Source organism: Labrus mixtus, chromosome 1 (genome assembly GCF_963584025.1).
Source record: "Labrus mixtus chromosome 1, fLabMix1.1, whole genome shotgun sequence".
Classification (NCBI taxonomy): Eukaryota; Metazoa; Chordata; class Actinopteri; order Labriformes; family Labridae; genus Labrus; species Labrus mixtus.
The window spans coordinates 18574199-18591458 of record NC_083612.1 but is presented as its reverse complement, the minus strand read 5'-3'; the positions used below and the strand labels follow the sequence as shown (position 1 = coordinate 18591458).

General features: G+C 39.4%; 2 protein-coding genes across 3 annotated transcripts in view; one reads left to right on the top strand and one right to left on the bottom strand.

The window, feature by feature from the left end:
* ankrd11 (ankyrin repeat domain 11) overlaps positions 1-6716 on the bottom strand; it is a 109304-nt gene extending 102588 nt beyond the window's left edge. For both annotated transcript variants that reach the window (XM_061036678.1, XM_061036689.1), the window contains exon 1: positions 6271-6716. The gene's annotated coding sequence lies outside the window, so the exon portion shown is untranslated. The remainder of the gene's footprint in view (positions 1-6270) is intronic.
* Positions 6717-8549: 1833 nt separating this feature from the next.
* On the top strand, positions 8550-17156 carry spg7 (SPG7 matrix AAA peptidase subunit, paraplegin). The gene is made up of 17 exons (XM_061036568.1): positions 8550-9144; positions 9572-9672; positions 9792-9881; positions 10013-10254; positions 10370-10509; positions 10695-10797; positions 10905-11030; positions 11265-11427; positions 11572-11745; positions 12742-12866; positions 13294-13396; positions 13604-13714; positions 13821-13936; positions 15099-15255; positions 15496-15659; positions 15839-15916; positions 16025-17156. The coding sequence occupies exons 1-17, from the start codon at positions 8936-8938 to the stop codon at positions 16229-16231; spliced, it is 2409 nt and encodes an 802-aa protein (XP_060892551.1). The 5' UTR covers positions 8550-8935; the 3' UTR covers positions 16232-17156.
* Positions 17157-17260: the final 104 nt, after the last annotated feature.

Below are 17260 nucleotides of genomic sequence, written 5' to 3'. Positions count from 1 at the left end.
GTATAAACATTATCAGAATTTTTTTTTTCCTCACTATCATTGTCAGACATGTCTCTGTGATCTGTACACTATCTTCAATTTCCAAAAAAAGGGGGTTTAAATACTTAAAATGAGGAGGAAAAAAGGGCATCACTAAAGAAAAGGAGAAACAAGGAAGGCAGAATGAGTCCAGGTAAGCAAGCCTGTTTAGTAATTTTCCCTGTGTGTCAGCAACAGCCTGAACAGACCAGAACAGCTGAGCCCAGAGGGACACAGCATTTCTAATGCCACGTATGGATAATACATCAAATCATGCAGTCTCCTGCTCAATAGCAAATCCCATCAAAACACCAACTGTTGTCTCCAGATTTGTACCATTCCTTCTTCATGCTTTCCCAGACTGAGGCACACAGCCCATTGCCTCAAAGCTTTGACTATGCAGGTTTCATTTCAAGGAGACTTTAATGTATTTTAACCCTTCTAAAAGATTAACCCTTGCATGTAGCCTTCAGATGATGAACATGTTACCTACTAAAAATACTCTACGAGTAGACTGTAAGAATTCTACATACTGTAGGCCTACACCGATATCTCCTGATATTAGATCACTAATCCACCGTATTCCCCATCGAACACTCTTTAACATAAATTGCACAGAAGTCCATAACATCTTCTGTTTCTCAACCTTGCAAACACATTTTGATTCACCTGAAACAACCATTGATGTCAACCAGGGCCTCACTGATATTGCTTTTTTTGGGGCTGATACCAATATCGATGTTGAGGAGGAAAAGATATAATAGCAATACATTGTCCGATAACTTTTTTAGATCTATTTTCGATCTGTGAGATAGATGGATATAGACACATTTACTGTGTTAACCCTTCAAATGCACTTGTCAAACACTTATTTGTAATGAAGACAAGCCGGTCATTCAACTGGAAAGTAACTGCACAGGTACATGCAACACGACTTGACACTCTGGAGAGTGATAATGCTTGTTGTAATCCATATAGCACACACAGAAAGAGAACTGCTAGTGTGATACAATGAAACTCAAATGAAATGTTTTTTGACTGGTAAACAAATCTGGTAATATCAGCCATATCGGAGACAAAATTAGCCAATACAGATTGTCACTAGATATGCTAATACTGGCCGATTAATCGGTCAGGCTTAAATTCAAATGGAAATCTAGCCCAGTTGCTTGTTGATCAATGTTAAAATGTTGTTAGTGTAGATTTTTATTTGCAAATCTGAATAAAGCTGTGACTCGATATATTCGTTTATTAGAGGCACAAAATATCCCCCTTTTCCAGCTCTTGATCCTGAAGATCAAAAGCCACATCTCTAAAAAGCACATTTCTGGAGAAGTAGCAGCATGCCAGACTAGAGAACCTTTTCCTTTGATGTGCAAGAGATGCAGGGAAGAGAAAATATTATCAAGAGCAGCACAGCGGAAGGCTAGGAAGTAAGCACAGCGAAACCCAAGTTGGAGACACCATCAACCATCAGGACCTCCAAACCCCTGAAATGAGGCTCTACAGTCCCTGAGGGAAACAGCAGGATTGGGGCCCGCCATTTTGTTCCATTTCACTTCGAGGATAGAGGAGGGGGGCAAAGGAATAGGCTGAGTTTCAAAGGGCTTCAGATGCCATTTGAGTATCCGCAGAGATTGTACTGGTATAACAGCAGCTATAAAAGATTTATACAACGCAAACAAGGACGAAGAGAGGGGAGTGAGAGAGAAACTAAAACACAGGAAGAAAAGGGAAGGCAGAGATGGACAAAGACAGGCAAGAAACAGGAGTAGCCATGCTTGTTTACCTAAAAGGACCACACTCTCTGCAGGAGAGGGGGAGGGGAAAGCCAGCATGGACAGAAGGCAGGCAGAGTGGATACCGGAGTTGAAGCTCAGGACTTTTTTTGCTAATAGACGCACACCCTGTTTGCAATACTTTCACTGGAAGCATTAAAACCGTTCTCAGTTATATTTAAGAAATAGAGATGCAGGTAAGAGAAAATACTTGACCACTTAAATATGCTCTTTAAGCAAATAACACCAACTGGTTCTTAGAAATATTGGTTCTTAGAGAAGCCCAGGTGAGACATTGAATGGGAAATGTTATGGACAGACAAGTTAATAATGGAAAATGTAGGTGCGCAGATGACCTACTGGTTAGGTCGCACCCCATGTACGGAAGCTATAGTCTTCCAAGTTGGCGGCCCGTGTTCAAGTCCAACCTGTGGCTCCTTTCCGCATGTCATAACCAACTCTCTCTCCCTGGTTTCTACTCTATACACAGTCCTAAAAGCAAAAAGGCCCAAAATAAAATCTTTGAACAATAATAATAATATAATGGAATATCAATATGTTGTATGTGGAACATAATGCATCACTCTGGTAACTCATGTAAGAGAGGATCATTTAGCTAAAACATAAATTGATTAAATTTAAGTAGGGAAATGTGTTAGATTAATGCGTGGATCATTGAGCTAATGCCAAACACAGTATATTTACTAAATCTACTGGCAACTTAAGCTGAATTAATGAACAGGAATGATTCATGGAACAAAGATATAAGATATCTGGTTGCACAGGACAACTAAACACTCGTGCTTGATAAGAAAATGTGGTCAAGTTTGGCAGTGCTAATTTTTGGCTTTGCTATGTTCAATTAATTTTCAATCAATTCATGTATCATTACCAAATTGAATTTGCTTGTCCGATCATGTGGGTTTATTGAAGTTGGTAAACACAATCTGCAAAAAGGAGCTCCTCCAGATAGGTCTGGAAATCAACATGCTTGTTTTCAAGGTACATATGTCAACATGAGGCACCAACAGCTTGTAGAATTTTGGAGCCTTCTCCAGGAACTGCGTCTGGATTACTGGCGTCCAAGTGCTACTTAAGGCTGACCAGTGATCAGTTTGATCACCTGTTAGCTAGGATTGGTGCCATGGTTTCTTGGATGAAGACAAACTGTTGAGCGCCTGCCCATCTGTCTCTGGTGCGTCGTTCTTTCTTAATTGATGTCCGAATCAATAAATATTCACTGTATCAAGTCTAAATGCTTCTTAATTAATCTGGTATACAAAAGCAACATGACCCCATCATGAAACAGTTCTCATTATTACCAAAAATATCATGATGTCATTTTGTAAACCAAATTTATGCTTTTCTGAGAGTCTTTTTTTATGTCAAGAGGATCTTGACAGTTATAGGCCTTTACAACACATTTTAAGTAAGATATATTCAATGCAGTAACAGAATATTGACTCATTTGTTCACCAATTCCAAGTTTGATCTGATTTTGTGAGCCTGATGTGTTAAACACAGTGTTTTGCTACTAGACACGGCCTGTCACAGTAGTCCAATCAATGTAGAAACGCTGTTACTAAATATTGTCACCACAACCCCTTTTATCACAACACATAACAAAAACAGTGACACTGAAAGTAGTAGGTCAAGCTAAATTAACTAAATTGCTTTTTAAAATTATTATTTTACATGTGAATTGTGGTTCTTGCAAGATGAGCAATTGCTACAGACTTATGCACAAGATTGATCAATTTATACATTGGCATCTTCCATATAACATTCAACAGAAGCGGTGCTTGCAAACCAGAGGCTAACAGTACATTTTAAAAAAGAATGACAGTGTGGCAGCCAGAAATATTCATAGGGGTGTTAAATCCCCTCTTAACTAGTACATAATTGTGATGAGTAAGTTATAAGTCAAGCTTTATGAAGACATTTTACATTTTAGAAAACATGAAGTTAGTTAGACAAACAATGGATTTTTACCATAAACATTTGTCTCATTATTACTTATACTAACTGTAAGATTTTAAAAATTAAGTGTGATACAATAACCAGAGAAATTGTTGTTGTTATTATGCAGAGTCATATTCTGTAGCATCAAATCTACTGTGCCACTACTGCAGTGCTCTCCTAATCTGCACTCTCGTTTATCATCCTTATCATCCCTGATAAAGTTTTTGATGATTTGAAGACCTTTCCGTTTTCATTCAGGTTCTACGAGCTCAGCTCTCTCTTTAGTGCTTGTTTACAGAGGGTTATTTAACCATTCTTGGCCAGGATAACCATCTGGGTGTCCTCTGCAACTGACAGTCGAGCAACCCAAACACAGATATCAAGCTTATCCTGTTCTCTCTCTTTCACCTTTGTTGTGTTTTTGCCAGTATTCATCAGTGATGAGCTCAACCTCCAAGTATGCTTCCGAAAATACGGAGCAGGCCACTTAAGAGTCATACACCCAACAAAAACCTTTTAAAAAGACATAAGAAGGCTGGGAGAACGACTGGTTTATGATGTTACTTTTTTCCCCAAAGTACCGTACTATTAGAATGGGCAAATATGCAAGAAACCCACAGGTTGTACAAGGGTTGACACATTTCTATTTAAAACTAAAATGAACTGGGTCGGACTAGTTGTGAGACAACAGCCACAGTAAAATAACAGAAATGTTGCCTGCCTTTAAATTACCTAAAACGTGTAACCTCAAGCTACAATAACAGCTCATGACCTTTTTGGCCTCACAGAACTCCATATCCTGTTGCAGGCAGAGGGCCTGGCTTAGGTCTTGGGTTCTACTGATCAGAACAAACGCTAAACCTAATGAAGTCACTAATTGGGGACCATCAGTTCATCACTGTCAAGCCGCATGGCAACTATTCTTACTTATGATACCACATACCTTGATCGTTGAATATATTTAAAAGGTTGCTTTTTATTATAGCTACAAAGACAGAACATATGTTCTCCAATATTCGTAAACATATGCATTATATTCCACCTGTTTTAAGAGAGACACTCAATAAGCTGCATTAAGCTTTACAAAATCGAACACTAGTTAATCCAAAAGAAAATAACAATCAAACTAGTGTCTATTATATTTGAACCCTTGGAGTGACAAATGGGTATGTATTAGAGATAGAATGTGTCAGAAACTACTTTATATTAAAATGATACACATCACAATACTCATGTAAACAGAATAGGGCATGTGACAGCTTTTGGATTGAGGCTTAAGCTATAAAAGGGAAACAGGACCTACGCAAACTCTAGGGAGACAGAGATATGCATCACTGCCTCTGCAGTGTAGTCAACATGAACGCCCCAACAAGCTAAAACACTCTCAGTATCTTGGTGGAAAACACCACCAGCGGCACTGCAGTGTTTTCTTCAGCATTGGTACTGCACCAAAGTGGAGAGCTTCTCCTACATATTCCACTTCCTCTCCAGCTCATTTTAAATCCAACCATGTTCTGTCCCGCCTGTACAGTTTTTTTGAACACAGAAACACAAGCACTACACTGACCAAACTTTGGTAATTGTGTCACTAATACTATCTGTACAACCCCTGTTAGTCTGCGAACTGTTTACAGTTAGTTTCTGATAAATCTAGGTGGCTCGTGGGCATTTAAATCTGTGCCATTTCATAAATAATCTGCATGTGTTTTGGTTCTGACACAGGTATTCATCGCTTTCCTAATAGAAGGGCTTAAGTTGTAGCACATAGGTTTTGCTTTAGTGCTGGAGCATACCAGCAAACGAACATGACATGGGGCTTCATGACAGGAATTTATTGCACACTTGGCTGGAGGAGCTAGTGTATTAATACTGCTTTTGATCACCTAAATTGGTATAAACTGGGATGTATTTATTGACCTCCCTAAATAAAATGAATGATTCTGGCTGCCTGGGATTTCGCACGTGGTAAATGATGTTTCCTAGATTATGGTCAAATTTAAGCAAACATTACTTGTAAGCCTACTGTGGACAGACAGCACTAGACCTGTAACCCTGTTAGTATGCCTGTACGCTTACAGTGTTCATGCATGATTTCAACATATGCAGCACTTATTTCCTTACCTATTTAGGTTGGATATTAAAACAACACACTAGTAATACAAGTCATAACACACATTGCACTTGCAGTTGATGTTTTCCTCGGGAACTTCTACAATAAATAAATGCCAACATTTAATAAATCATAACTAAGCATTACCGACAGCAGCCTGCGTTCAAGAAGCCGAGCTGCGTGCTCAAAATATTTGTGAATTTCCAGTGAAAATAGACTTAAGTGTACATGATGACAACTTTCAAATGTTATGCATCTCCATGTTTTAAAGTCAAAAATTACTCTAATTCTTGCAAGTTGACCTTTGTCGCAACATACACACATCAGAGTTAACCAAGGGGGCAGCAAGTCAGTTTGTTGTTATAAACGAGCTAAAGCAGGACCAAGAAAACAGCCACTTACCTCAGTCTGAATTCAAATTCAAATAGTTATCTGAATCTTTAATGTTTAATCTATGCCTCCTCGATGTTTTCGGCCGATGCTGGATGGTCCCATTTGTTGCCGTCGGTTCAGTGACGACTGGTTCGGAGACATACGCATAAACTCTCGTCGACCATTGCAGCTCAAAAGCAGCTCACCAGATACGAGGCTAGCGCTAGCTTGTTAGAGCCGTGTAGACCAACAAACAGACGTCCAGGGGAAAGAAAAACAATAAAATATCCACGCAACCTCGTTTACAGCGTCACTATTTCGTCTTCACCACAAGCTACGAACCTTAGAAACTCCATTTGCATGACGGTAGCCTTGCTTGGGTGAACGTAACCCATCAAAAGATTATATTTTGTTTCGGTTTAATCCTCTCCGCCAACCAGTACGAGCGGTTTTTCGAGCGGCCTTTGACTTCGGTGTATGGACGTTCAGAACGGAAACGCGACTGGTCTAAGACGAGCTACGTGATTGGCTCTGGGAGTGTGGGCGGATACCATTTCCGCACCGAATGAAACTGACGCCATTTTGGATCTACATAGCACACAGCTCTTGCTTCATCGCGAATACAAGCGGGGCTCCAACGTGGCTGACCGCATATCCCAGTTTCAAACGCCATAGACCACACTCCATTATATAGTTGGAGACTTCGAATAGGAAATGGAGTGCAGCCATTGTGTGCACTCGTTTTCTACACCTCTAGAAACTGTAGCGTGCCATTATATTGTTTTTATTTATCACAGGTAATAGTCAAACGTCTCCTGTGAAAAGTAACCTCAATGTATTAAATAAAGCTGTCAACTAATGCATTTTCTGAAAGCCTGTCATCGGTTGACCTACTTCGAGGAAAAAGCAGTCAAATCGTTTGCAAAAAATGTTTATCCAAACACAAGTAAGGATCGGGAAAAGCCCACCACATAGATGAGACGAAAGTAAAGCGGGGCAGGTGAACAAACCAGACGCACCCTTGGTCAGAGGAAAACGCAAAAGGTTGAAACAAATGATCCAATTGGCTGTAAGAAAACTCCTCCACTCTAACTGGGTTAGCAGATGTGTCACTCAAGCTGAACCGCACACGTCGCTTTCTAGTCTTGTTTATTAACAAGGAGTGGGTATGTGCGGGACAAAGCTGATACTAACTGAAGTCTAAACCCGCTAATGTTACAGAGTCGTTCTCCTTCAAGTAAACTGGGAAAAATAATTATTTAAAATAACGTACTGAGATTACTTTTGGACGAAAACCAATGTACTGCTGATGGTACATTGCACTATATTTCTCTTAAAACGTATGACGGAAAATGTGCTGTGTTTATTTGTATTAAATTCGCTTAATAACTGTCCCGAGTTCAAGGTTTATCTAGTCATCCAATAGCGCACTCTGGTGGATGACTGCTGAAGTGGGAAAACACTTGGAAATATAGCCTGCTTTTTGTAGGCTACTAACTTGGTCAGGGATTTTAGACTACAAGTCCAAATAAGTTAATTATTAAGTAAACAGAGAATACTTTAAAATCATCAAGACCAATATGTGCATCACAATAAAGGAACAATAAAAGACGATAAAGACCAGTTTAGAAATTCATAGAAATGGCCATTATCCAGCCTGTATCATTAAAACAGGTACATTAGATACAATTGGCCTATTGTTCCTTTTGAAGTATTGTTCTTCTTAAAATGACTTGTTTTATTTATAATTTATTCAATAAAACAAAAAATTGTGAGAAAAAAAAAATAAATTAAATATTTTCTTTGTTTTTGTACATCTGTAGAATTAAAAGCATGTTTTAAAGTTTTTAATAGATGCCTTGCACGATGTAATTTTTAAATATGAATGCATCGGGTTGTTTGTATCAATTGTTAAACATTAGAGATTATCCATAGGCAGTAGCATTTTTAAGATATATATAAATGATATATGGGAAGTCTGCATTTCTTTTTGCGTTTTTCATTACATTAATTATACAATTGTCTGTTCGGTATCAAGGGTAATTACATAACTGAACCAAATTGTTGGATTGCGCAGTGAGTGAATGTCCCTGTATTTAGGAAAGGTGTGGGTTTTTTATTTAACTACGTTGCACACTTAAAACGGTTCATGAATTAGTGTTAATATAAAGCAAGTTAATCAAAGGTAAATGTACAACTGACTGAAAAATATATTGCAGTGGTGTCTTGCAAACCCTGCGCAAACCTATGCGCAGCTAGCAGGTGCTTGAAGAACAACACGGAAGGTTGAGGGTTGAAGTTGAAAGTTCAAGACAAAGATATTTCAAAGCCTCCGAGATGTGTTACAATTTTAAGCATTGCATCTATAGTAGAGATGAATCGCGGGTCCTTTTTTTTTTTTTTAGCAGCAATTACTAATACATCGTAATAAAAGTAAATAAGTTTTGTTTTTGGAGTCTTACCCTTGCAGCAGGAGACCAGGGAGTGCTGCTGCTGTATTGTTGATTTCGAGCTGACATCTTTGCTCTCTCCTCTGTTGGGTTAAATAACATAGCGAGCTACTGAAGCTAGCTGCAAGTCAGGGTGAAGATAAACAAAACGTGTTATAACACACAGTTTGAGCTTAATAGACCACTTATAGCTATGGCATCGCATTCGATAAGTTAATAATCTATATTCAGTGATAAGAGACATTATGTCAGCCTTGTTGTTGCTGCACCGTGCCGCGCTGTGCAGAAAATACAGTAGAGATTTACTATGGACTCTCTCAAAGCGAAGTTCTTGTATATCAGCAAACAGCGGAAATGTTAGAAATGTGCTATCAAGATGGGAAAATATCAGAAAGATGCTTTTCAGAAAACAGACCGGACAAGTCTTACAAGTCGGCAACAGAAAATCATTCAAGTAAGTTTGGTATATCGTCAAACTTAATAGTTGAATGAGTGCATTAATACCCACATTTGGCTTATAATCATAGCTGGCTAGTTGTGACTTTTTCCAATTTACTGTCTGTGAATTGCGGATGTGTATACTCGCAGCCATTCATTGATGACCTTTACTTTTGTAAATAAAGGGAAGAAAAACGAGATTCTGCTTCAATGGGCCAAAAAAGCAGAATTTGAAATTTAAATGCGAGTGATACATCACGTGATATATATTTATAAAATATTTGAGTGAGCTTCGAATCTGTGGAAATAGTCTAGAGAACATGTAAATCACTGGTTCCATTATTTGTCATTTACAAACCATGATATTTATCAGTGTAATAACAGTGTTGTTTTTTTTTTGTAAATGACAAAAAAAAGTTTACCCAATGCTTCCATTTTTGTAGTCTTCTCCACAAACCTTTGGGTCCTGGCATGGAGGGAGTCTACAAAGAGTTAATCAGGAGCCACCTGCTGAGGAACCCTGTTGGTTTGGCAAATCTATTAGGTAAACATGCCATTTGAATATCTTTTGTATGATTTTTATTCCTAATGTCGAATCGATTTTAAGAATTGCATATAAGATACTTTGTCATCTTCATAAAATGATGAACACATGGATTTCAGGGGCTACAAACTTCTTCAGTACATCGCAGAACAAACAGGAAAAAAATAAAAGTAATGAACCGAAGGGAAAAACTCCAGAAGAAGATGAAGGTCAGTGCTAAATTGAATCGGCTGCTTTAAACACGGCTGCTCTATAAAAACACCACATCTATCTGTGATTAAGTAATTTCTTTCTCTGGTCATCTTTATTCATTTCTTTTACAATATGTCTCACCTTTTAGAGGAGAAGAAACGACGTGAGCAGGATGACCAGATGTACCGGGAGCGTCTTCGGGCCCTCTTCATCATTGCACTTATCATGAGCCTGATGAACTCCATTAATACCAGCGGTGGCAACATCTCCTGGAATGACTTTGTCAATGAGATGCTGGCCAAGGGAGAGGTGTCCCGTGTGCAAGTTGTCCCCGAGAGTGACATTGTAGAAATTTATCTTCATCCTGGAGCAATTATCTTTGGGAGGCCTGTATGTTACACTATCCACCAACATTTAATGCTACATTACAGATAATTAGGAAGGATGTGAACTTTTACTGTCGCAAACTAACCTCTCATTTCCTGCTGTCTGTCTTGCTTTGCAGAGGTTGGCACTCATGTACAGAATGCAGGTTGCAAACATAGACAAGTTTGAGGAGAAGCTCAGAGCTGCTGAAGAGGAACTGAATATTGACACTAAGGACAGGATACCGGTGTCCTACAAACGCACTGGATTCTTTGCAAAGTAAGAACACGATCTTTAAGAGCAGGCTTTAAATCAAATCAAATGTGTTTTGGGTTGTTATATACTGTACATATAAACAGACTTTTCAAATTGGAAAACAGCTCCCATTGGATTTTCAATGCCTTGAATGCCAGTGTTCTCTTACTTTGTAGTGAAGAATGATTTGAAATCTGTTCACTTTGCAGTGCAGTCTATGCTCTGGGGATGGCTGCAGTGGGCGTGGCTATTCTCTGGTATATCTTTCGACTGGCAGGCATGGGTGGCCGAGAGGGGGGCTTCAGTGCTTTTGTAAGTGAAGACCACATAATCAAAGTGTTTTGTGCACATTAAGTGTCCTTATTAAGTTCCATCACTTAAACTATCCTTTTGATTGCATGTTGCGACACACTTAACAGAATCAGCTGAAGATGGCCAAGTTCACTATTGTGGACGGCAAGTCAGGTAAAGGTGTGAGTTTCAAAGATGTAGCAGGCATGCACGAGGCTAAGATGGAAGTGAAGGAATTTGTGGACTACCTTAAGGTAAGACAATCATCACCATGATATCTTTTGCCCTGCATAGTTCTTTAATCATGTTCCTTTACATAAAGCACACATTTTGCACTCAATCTAAGGACAAGGTGAATCTAAAATAATGTTTTAGTTCACTATTTGCTACAATAACTGCATGATGAACTGAAGTTTGTGAAACCTTCTCTCTCTTTTTTCCAAAAGTTGAAGTATTAAACTAAAAATGTTGATGTAATTGGTTGTTAGAATCCAGAACGATACCTCCAGCTGGGAGCCAAAGTTCCCAAAGGTTCCCTGCTGCTTGGGCCTCCAGGCTGTGGGAAGACCCTGCTGGCTAAAGCTGTAGCCACAGAGGCTCAGGTGCCCTTTCTGGCTATGGCAGGCTCTGAGTTTGTGGAGGTCATTGGAGGTATGTAAAGACAGCACCAGTACATGAGAAAATAAATGCTGACATTCACTTTGGTAGCAGGTATTATTGCATATGGTATTATTGTTCTATGGAAACTGTGTCACCCTATCTGCTATTTTTGACGTGACTTTGATTGTGTTGTAGGCCTCGGTGCTGCTAGAGTCAGGAGTCTGTTCAAGGAGGCTCGAAGCCGAGCTCCCTGCATCGTCTACATCGATGAGATTGATGCCGTAGGAAAGAAGCGCTCCAACAACATGTCAGGTTTCTCGAATACAGAAGAGGAGCAGACCCTCAACCAGCTGCTGGTAGAGATGGATGGTGAGTAAATGAAGGATTTCAGAGTAGGTGTTTTGTTGTCCTGAGAGGTTGTGACAACCTGGACACTCTGTTGTTTTCACCACAAGTTCACACCCCCAAATCGCCTACATTCACACCCACTTCTTCCCTCTGTCTACTCACCGATTGGCTCACTGTCCGCGCCCCATTCAATTCTCCCCTGTATTTCATTCACTCGGGCTGAGCAGTAGAGAGAGCAGCAGGAGAGGAGAGCTGAGAGTTACAGAAAGATCGTCGGAAAAACACGCTAAATAGCACGTTAGAAAATAAGTAAGGCAGTTAATCCCTTCTCTCATTTTTCACCGTCATCAACAACTCTGATCATCCTCATCTCCATAACACTCACGGATCGTTCTCATTCACTCTTCACCTGTAATCCAAACACAAACACAAATGGACTTTTTGACAGACTGACTGACTGAAGTGAGTAGCCTACAGCTAAAACTGACTTCTTTATTTCACAGAAAGGTAGATATTATTTTGTTTCTTTTCATAAACTGAACTGAAGATCTTTTCCCCACTTTTTGTTGGAACTGAGTAAAAACCCAAAGTGGAATTTTGAGTTGGACTGTTTCTTTTTTACTTTGTGAGGACTGAGGGATTGTGGGATATTGAGTATTTGTTATTTTTTTGAGTGTGGGTTGAGTGTTTGAGTTTATATTGTTCACGGAGTTCATTAATATACGACTATTGTGCTTTGAATTGCATTGGTTGTGGATTTTCTATTTGTGGGGTTTTGTCATTTGATGTAAGGGTGTACACTCTGTGTGACGATTTGGTTCAAATAATCCAAACAAAAAACTCAACTAAAACTTAAAACGACAAAAAACAACCGACTTATCTTAAATGCCAGGAGAGAGACCTGGCTGGCACCCCTAAAACAAAATATTAAAAGATCATCACATCTCAAAGTCAAACTGTCACAAGGTGTACTTTTCAGACAGAACTATGTAACTTTGTACGATTTCTTCATTGCAGGAATGGGAACGACAGACCACGTCATTGTGCTTGCTTCCACTAACAGGGCAGATATCTTGGACAATGCACTTATGAGACCTGGCAGACTGGACAGGCACATCTTCATAGACCTGCCCACACTGCAGGTAGTCTTCAACACCTACAGAAACCAGACGACTTAAACAGTGACGATGGCGTGGCTAAAGAAGTGAAAATATATCTGCTATTTAGTTTGTTCTTTAATTTAGTTAGATCAACTTCTTGTTAATTAACTGCTGCAAAACACACGTACTGTGGCAGAAGTAAATATATCTCAATTTAGAATCATGAAAGAAATGCTTTTATGAATTTCAATCTTATCATGTACACATGTTTTACACTCGTCTATGTATACACAGGGCTGTGTGTCATTACACCTTTTTAAGTGTCCCTTTTCTTGCTGACCCTATCACGCTGTTATACGCTATCAAGCAAACAAACACTATGCTCTTGGGCTAACCAAACTTTTTGAACTGTGCAGGACTTTTTCCATTTCATGCAGGTCTTATTTCATTCTGTTTTGTTTCCTCTCAGGAGAGGAAGGAGATCTTTGAGCAACATTTAAAGATCTTGAAACTGACCCAGCCAGCAGTCGTCTACTCTCTGCGTCTGGCCGAGCTCACACCTGGCTTCAGTGGTATTTACATATCAACTGTTATGTCCTCTTGTTTATCTTTAAGTACCAAAAGATTGGCCTTCAGTAATAATAATTAAAAAAAAAGGTTTTGATCAACAGAAATGAAACATTTTTAGACCTAACACAATACTTTTGAGGTTTGCTGACTTGTGATTCCTGAATAAGGTTATCAGGAAGTCATTTCACCAGCTCACTTTGTCGCTTCAGGTGCAGACATTGCCAACATTTGTAATGAAGCCGCCTTGCATGCTGCCAGAGAGGGCCACAAGTCAATCGACACTTTTAACTTTGAGTATGCAGTGGAGAGAGTCATAGCAGGTATGTTCTTTCGTTGGAAAAAATAGCGATTGTTATAAATCTTCTTGGCTTCTTCTCTCCCTAAATGTGACAACCCCCGTGTGTATTTGTGTGTACGTGTCTTCAGGAAGTGTAAAGAAGAATAAGATCCTGTCCAAAGAGGAGCAGCGGGTGGTTGCCTTCCATGAGTCTGGACATGCCATAGTGGGATGGCTGCTTGAGCACACAGAGGCAGTCATGAAGGTAACACATTGCTTTATGTCCGCTCCAGCATGTGGTGTAGGCGTTTTATGGTTCTTTCTGTACAAATACGTACTCTAACACATTATTGTAAATGTGTGATGTTTGTATATTAAAATGTTCTTGGACAGTTAAACCATGTCTACAGTATGATGCTATGGAAGCTGTTAGCACCAGATGCATGCCAAGTTTACGTAAAACAATTAGTCCAAATATCTTGTGAATCATCAAACTACTCTGCCCATTTTTTTTCTTTTTCTCTGCTGGGCTGTGATCTTTTTTTTTTCCTCTCCCTCTGTCATTCACACATCTGAATATGTGTCAAAGCCGACAAGGACATCCAACTAGGTGTTAAACATGTAGCCCTTGATTAACACGACCATTGTTTTTGTATGCCCGATAAGCTGTCAACAATTCTAGCTTCAGTGCATTTATAATCAAGCAAAAATATTTCTTTACGCAACCTGACCAACGGTTCAAATAATGTTTGTATAACACTGATGGACACAGATATCTTTCACAAACGGCACAACAAATCAGCGCTTAATCTGCACAATGATGAGATGAATGACCACTTTGGGAAATAACTTGTTGGATGTCTTTGGTTCCAGTTTCTTGACATATCTCACTCGTGGATGTTTGGCTAATGTTTGCAATATTGGCCACGTGGTCTTTTGTCCTATACTCATGTCCTTCTTTCTTCTGTTCTGTGATGACGTTTAATGTCCAGTTCACTTCCTTTTCACCTCGGTCACAGTCCTTTTCTCAGGAGAAAAAACATTCATTGCCACAGTTAATGTAGCTCAACCCTTATGTTTCTTTTCTATTTATCGCTCCTGAAAAATAATTTGGAAAATTGTAGTTTTTTTTGGTTCCATCATTTACACTTTTTGTTCAGAATGATCAATCAAAAAACTGTTTTGCTTTTTTTTTGGTGTAGGATCCATGTTTCTTCCAAACAAGAACTCCACTTTTCCTCCATGATCATATGGGGATGTGGCAGTTTGCTCTTTGCAATTAGTGGGCAAGAACAAGGCTCCGGAAAAACAAAACATGAGGCTCTTAAAAATGTCATGACTTTTAACATTTCAGTGAATGAGGTCTGTAGAAAAGAAAGTAACTACAATACCTACATGATCACTTTTTTTTTCTTTTTCCCCTACAGGTGTCAATTGCCCCACGGACTAATGCAGCCCTGGGATTTGCCCAGATCTTACCTCGGGACCAGTTCCTGTTCACCAAGGAGCAGCTGTTTGAGAGGATGTGTATGGCTCTAGGAGGGAGAACTGCTGAGGCTATCACCTTCAACAAGGTTACAACAGGTACAGTCCACCTTTTAGATATTTGCTGTGTACAGTACATTATAGAGTCTATTTGTAGATGCAATTCATTTCAATGCATTATCCTGACCATTGCACACACACACTCTGTTGCTTATTATGTTGATAGTAATTTTTTTTGCTACAGATTAAACTCTGATCTGCACTCGGCTCTAAATGGAACTTTTAGCTAAGAATCTGGAGAACGTCCCAATATAAACACTTCTCCTTCTGTGTCTCCAGGAGCTCAAGATGACTTGCGTAAGGTGACACGTGTGGCCTACTCCATGGTGAAGCAGTACGGCATGAGTGATAGTGTTGGCCAGGTGTCGTTCCCGGAAACAGAGGAGCAAGGTGCCATTGGACGTCGTCCTTTCAGCCAGGGCCTGCAGCAGCAGATGGATCACGTGGGTTCTTTTTATTAGATGAGGAGTTCCTTGTTAGCCAATAATAGCACACTAAACGCTGAGGAAATTAGTTTTAACTTTGTGTTTTTTAATTTAATACTCATTGTCTGTTTTTTTTTCTCTACAGCACAGTTGATATGTTACATGTTATTTATTATAAACTTTTTTCCTTCTTTCAGGAGGCTAAGATTTTGATAGCTCGTGCTTACAGACACACAGAAAAGCTGCTGCTTGACAACAGAGACAAGCTTACTTTGGTCAGTAGATCTTTCCTTCATGATAAATGTTGTGTTTTCTCTGTTATTGAGCACTTTTGTCTTGTTTTGCCTTTGCCATTTTAATTCATGACACTCTGGTGTTTCCAGTTGGCAAACGCACTGTTAGAGCGTGAGGTGGTGAACTACGAGGACATCGAAGCCCTGCTTGGTCCGCCACCACATGGGCCCAAGAAAATGATCGTCCCACAGAGCTGGCTGGAGGCTGAGAGGGACAAACAGGACACAGGAGAAGACGAACCTCCACCACCTCCCCGCAAACACACAGACGAAGACATGGATCCACAGATGGTCTGAGAGTAGAACGCAGGTCTCGTAGTTATTTCACAAATGCTGCATTTTGCTGCGATTATTAGGGGCTGGATGAATGTGGCTTTAATTCTTCCTTTAAAGCTTTATATATACCTGAAAGCAAAACCATTAAAGTTAGTACATGCAGACTTTTGTGCAAAACAGCTGACCCATTAAGATGATCTGAAACGGGCTAGAACAAGCCAGTTTGGCTCTATTATTCCGTAAAAGCACTAAATATCCTACGGTGCAGATAATATAGAAAAGCTCACTGATCGACTCTTACTGTATGTGCAACCAATAATAATATGCTACATGACAGAATTCCCAAACACTGTGTGCTGGTGTGGAGTCATTTAAATGCAGACATATACCAGGCGTGTACCGTAAACGTTTGGACTTGAATATTTCATGTATTCACTTCTGCACATAATGACATAGCAGAACTGCTAACAAAGTGCAAACCAAATGATTCTCTAGTCCACTTTGTCAGAGATGACGTGATTTGTATACAATATATTTGAAATCATTTAGAAGGTTTGCTTCGACACAAACATGTGAATTTAGCATTAGTGTCTCTGGTACTTGAGTTAGCTGCAGTAGAGACTGCGGTAAAGTACAGGTTGTTGTAGGTTGCTGTGGACGTTCATAGTGAGCAGTGTGCATTTGAATCGGGTCAAAAACAAAAGGTCTTCAATAATTGGAATGCCTTGTTAATGAGGAACATTTCCACATTTTTGGAATACCCCTTTAAGGCTGAAGCCCCCGACATGTTGATGATAAGTTATTATTCTGCTGCCAGAAATACAGATGGAGTCTATGGAACAGGTTTATGTGGACTTTCCTTTGTTTTGGTTGAATTGCTACAAATTGATGTGACGTCCCAAAGGACAGTGTTGCTTCATATGAAAATAAAGTTTTATTTACATAATGTTCTGCTCTTTGTGTAGTAATTACATAAATGTGTGTGTTTTATGTGTAGCAGTCAAAACATTAAACACTCGATAAAAGATTACAATTTATTTCGTAGACACC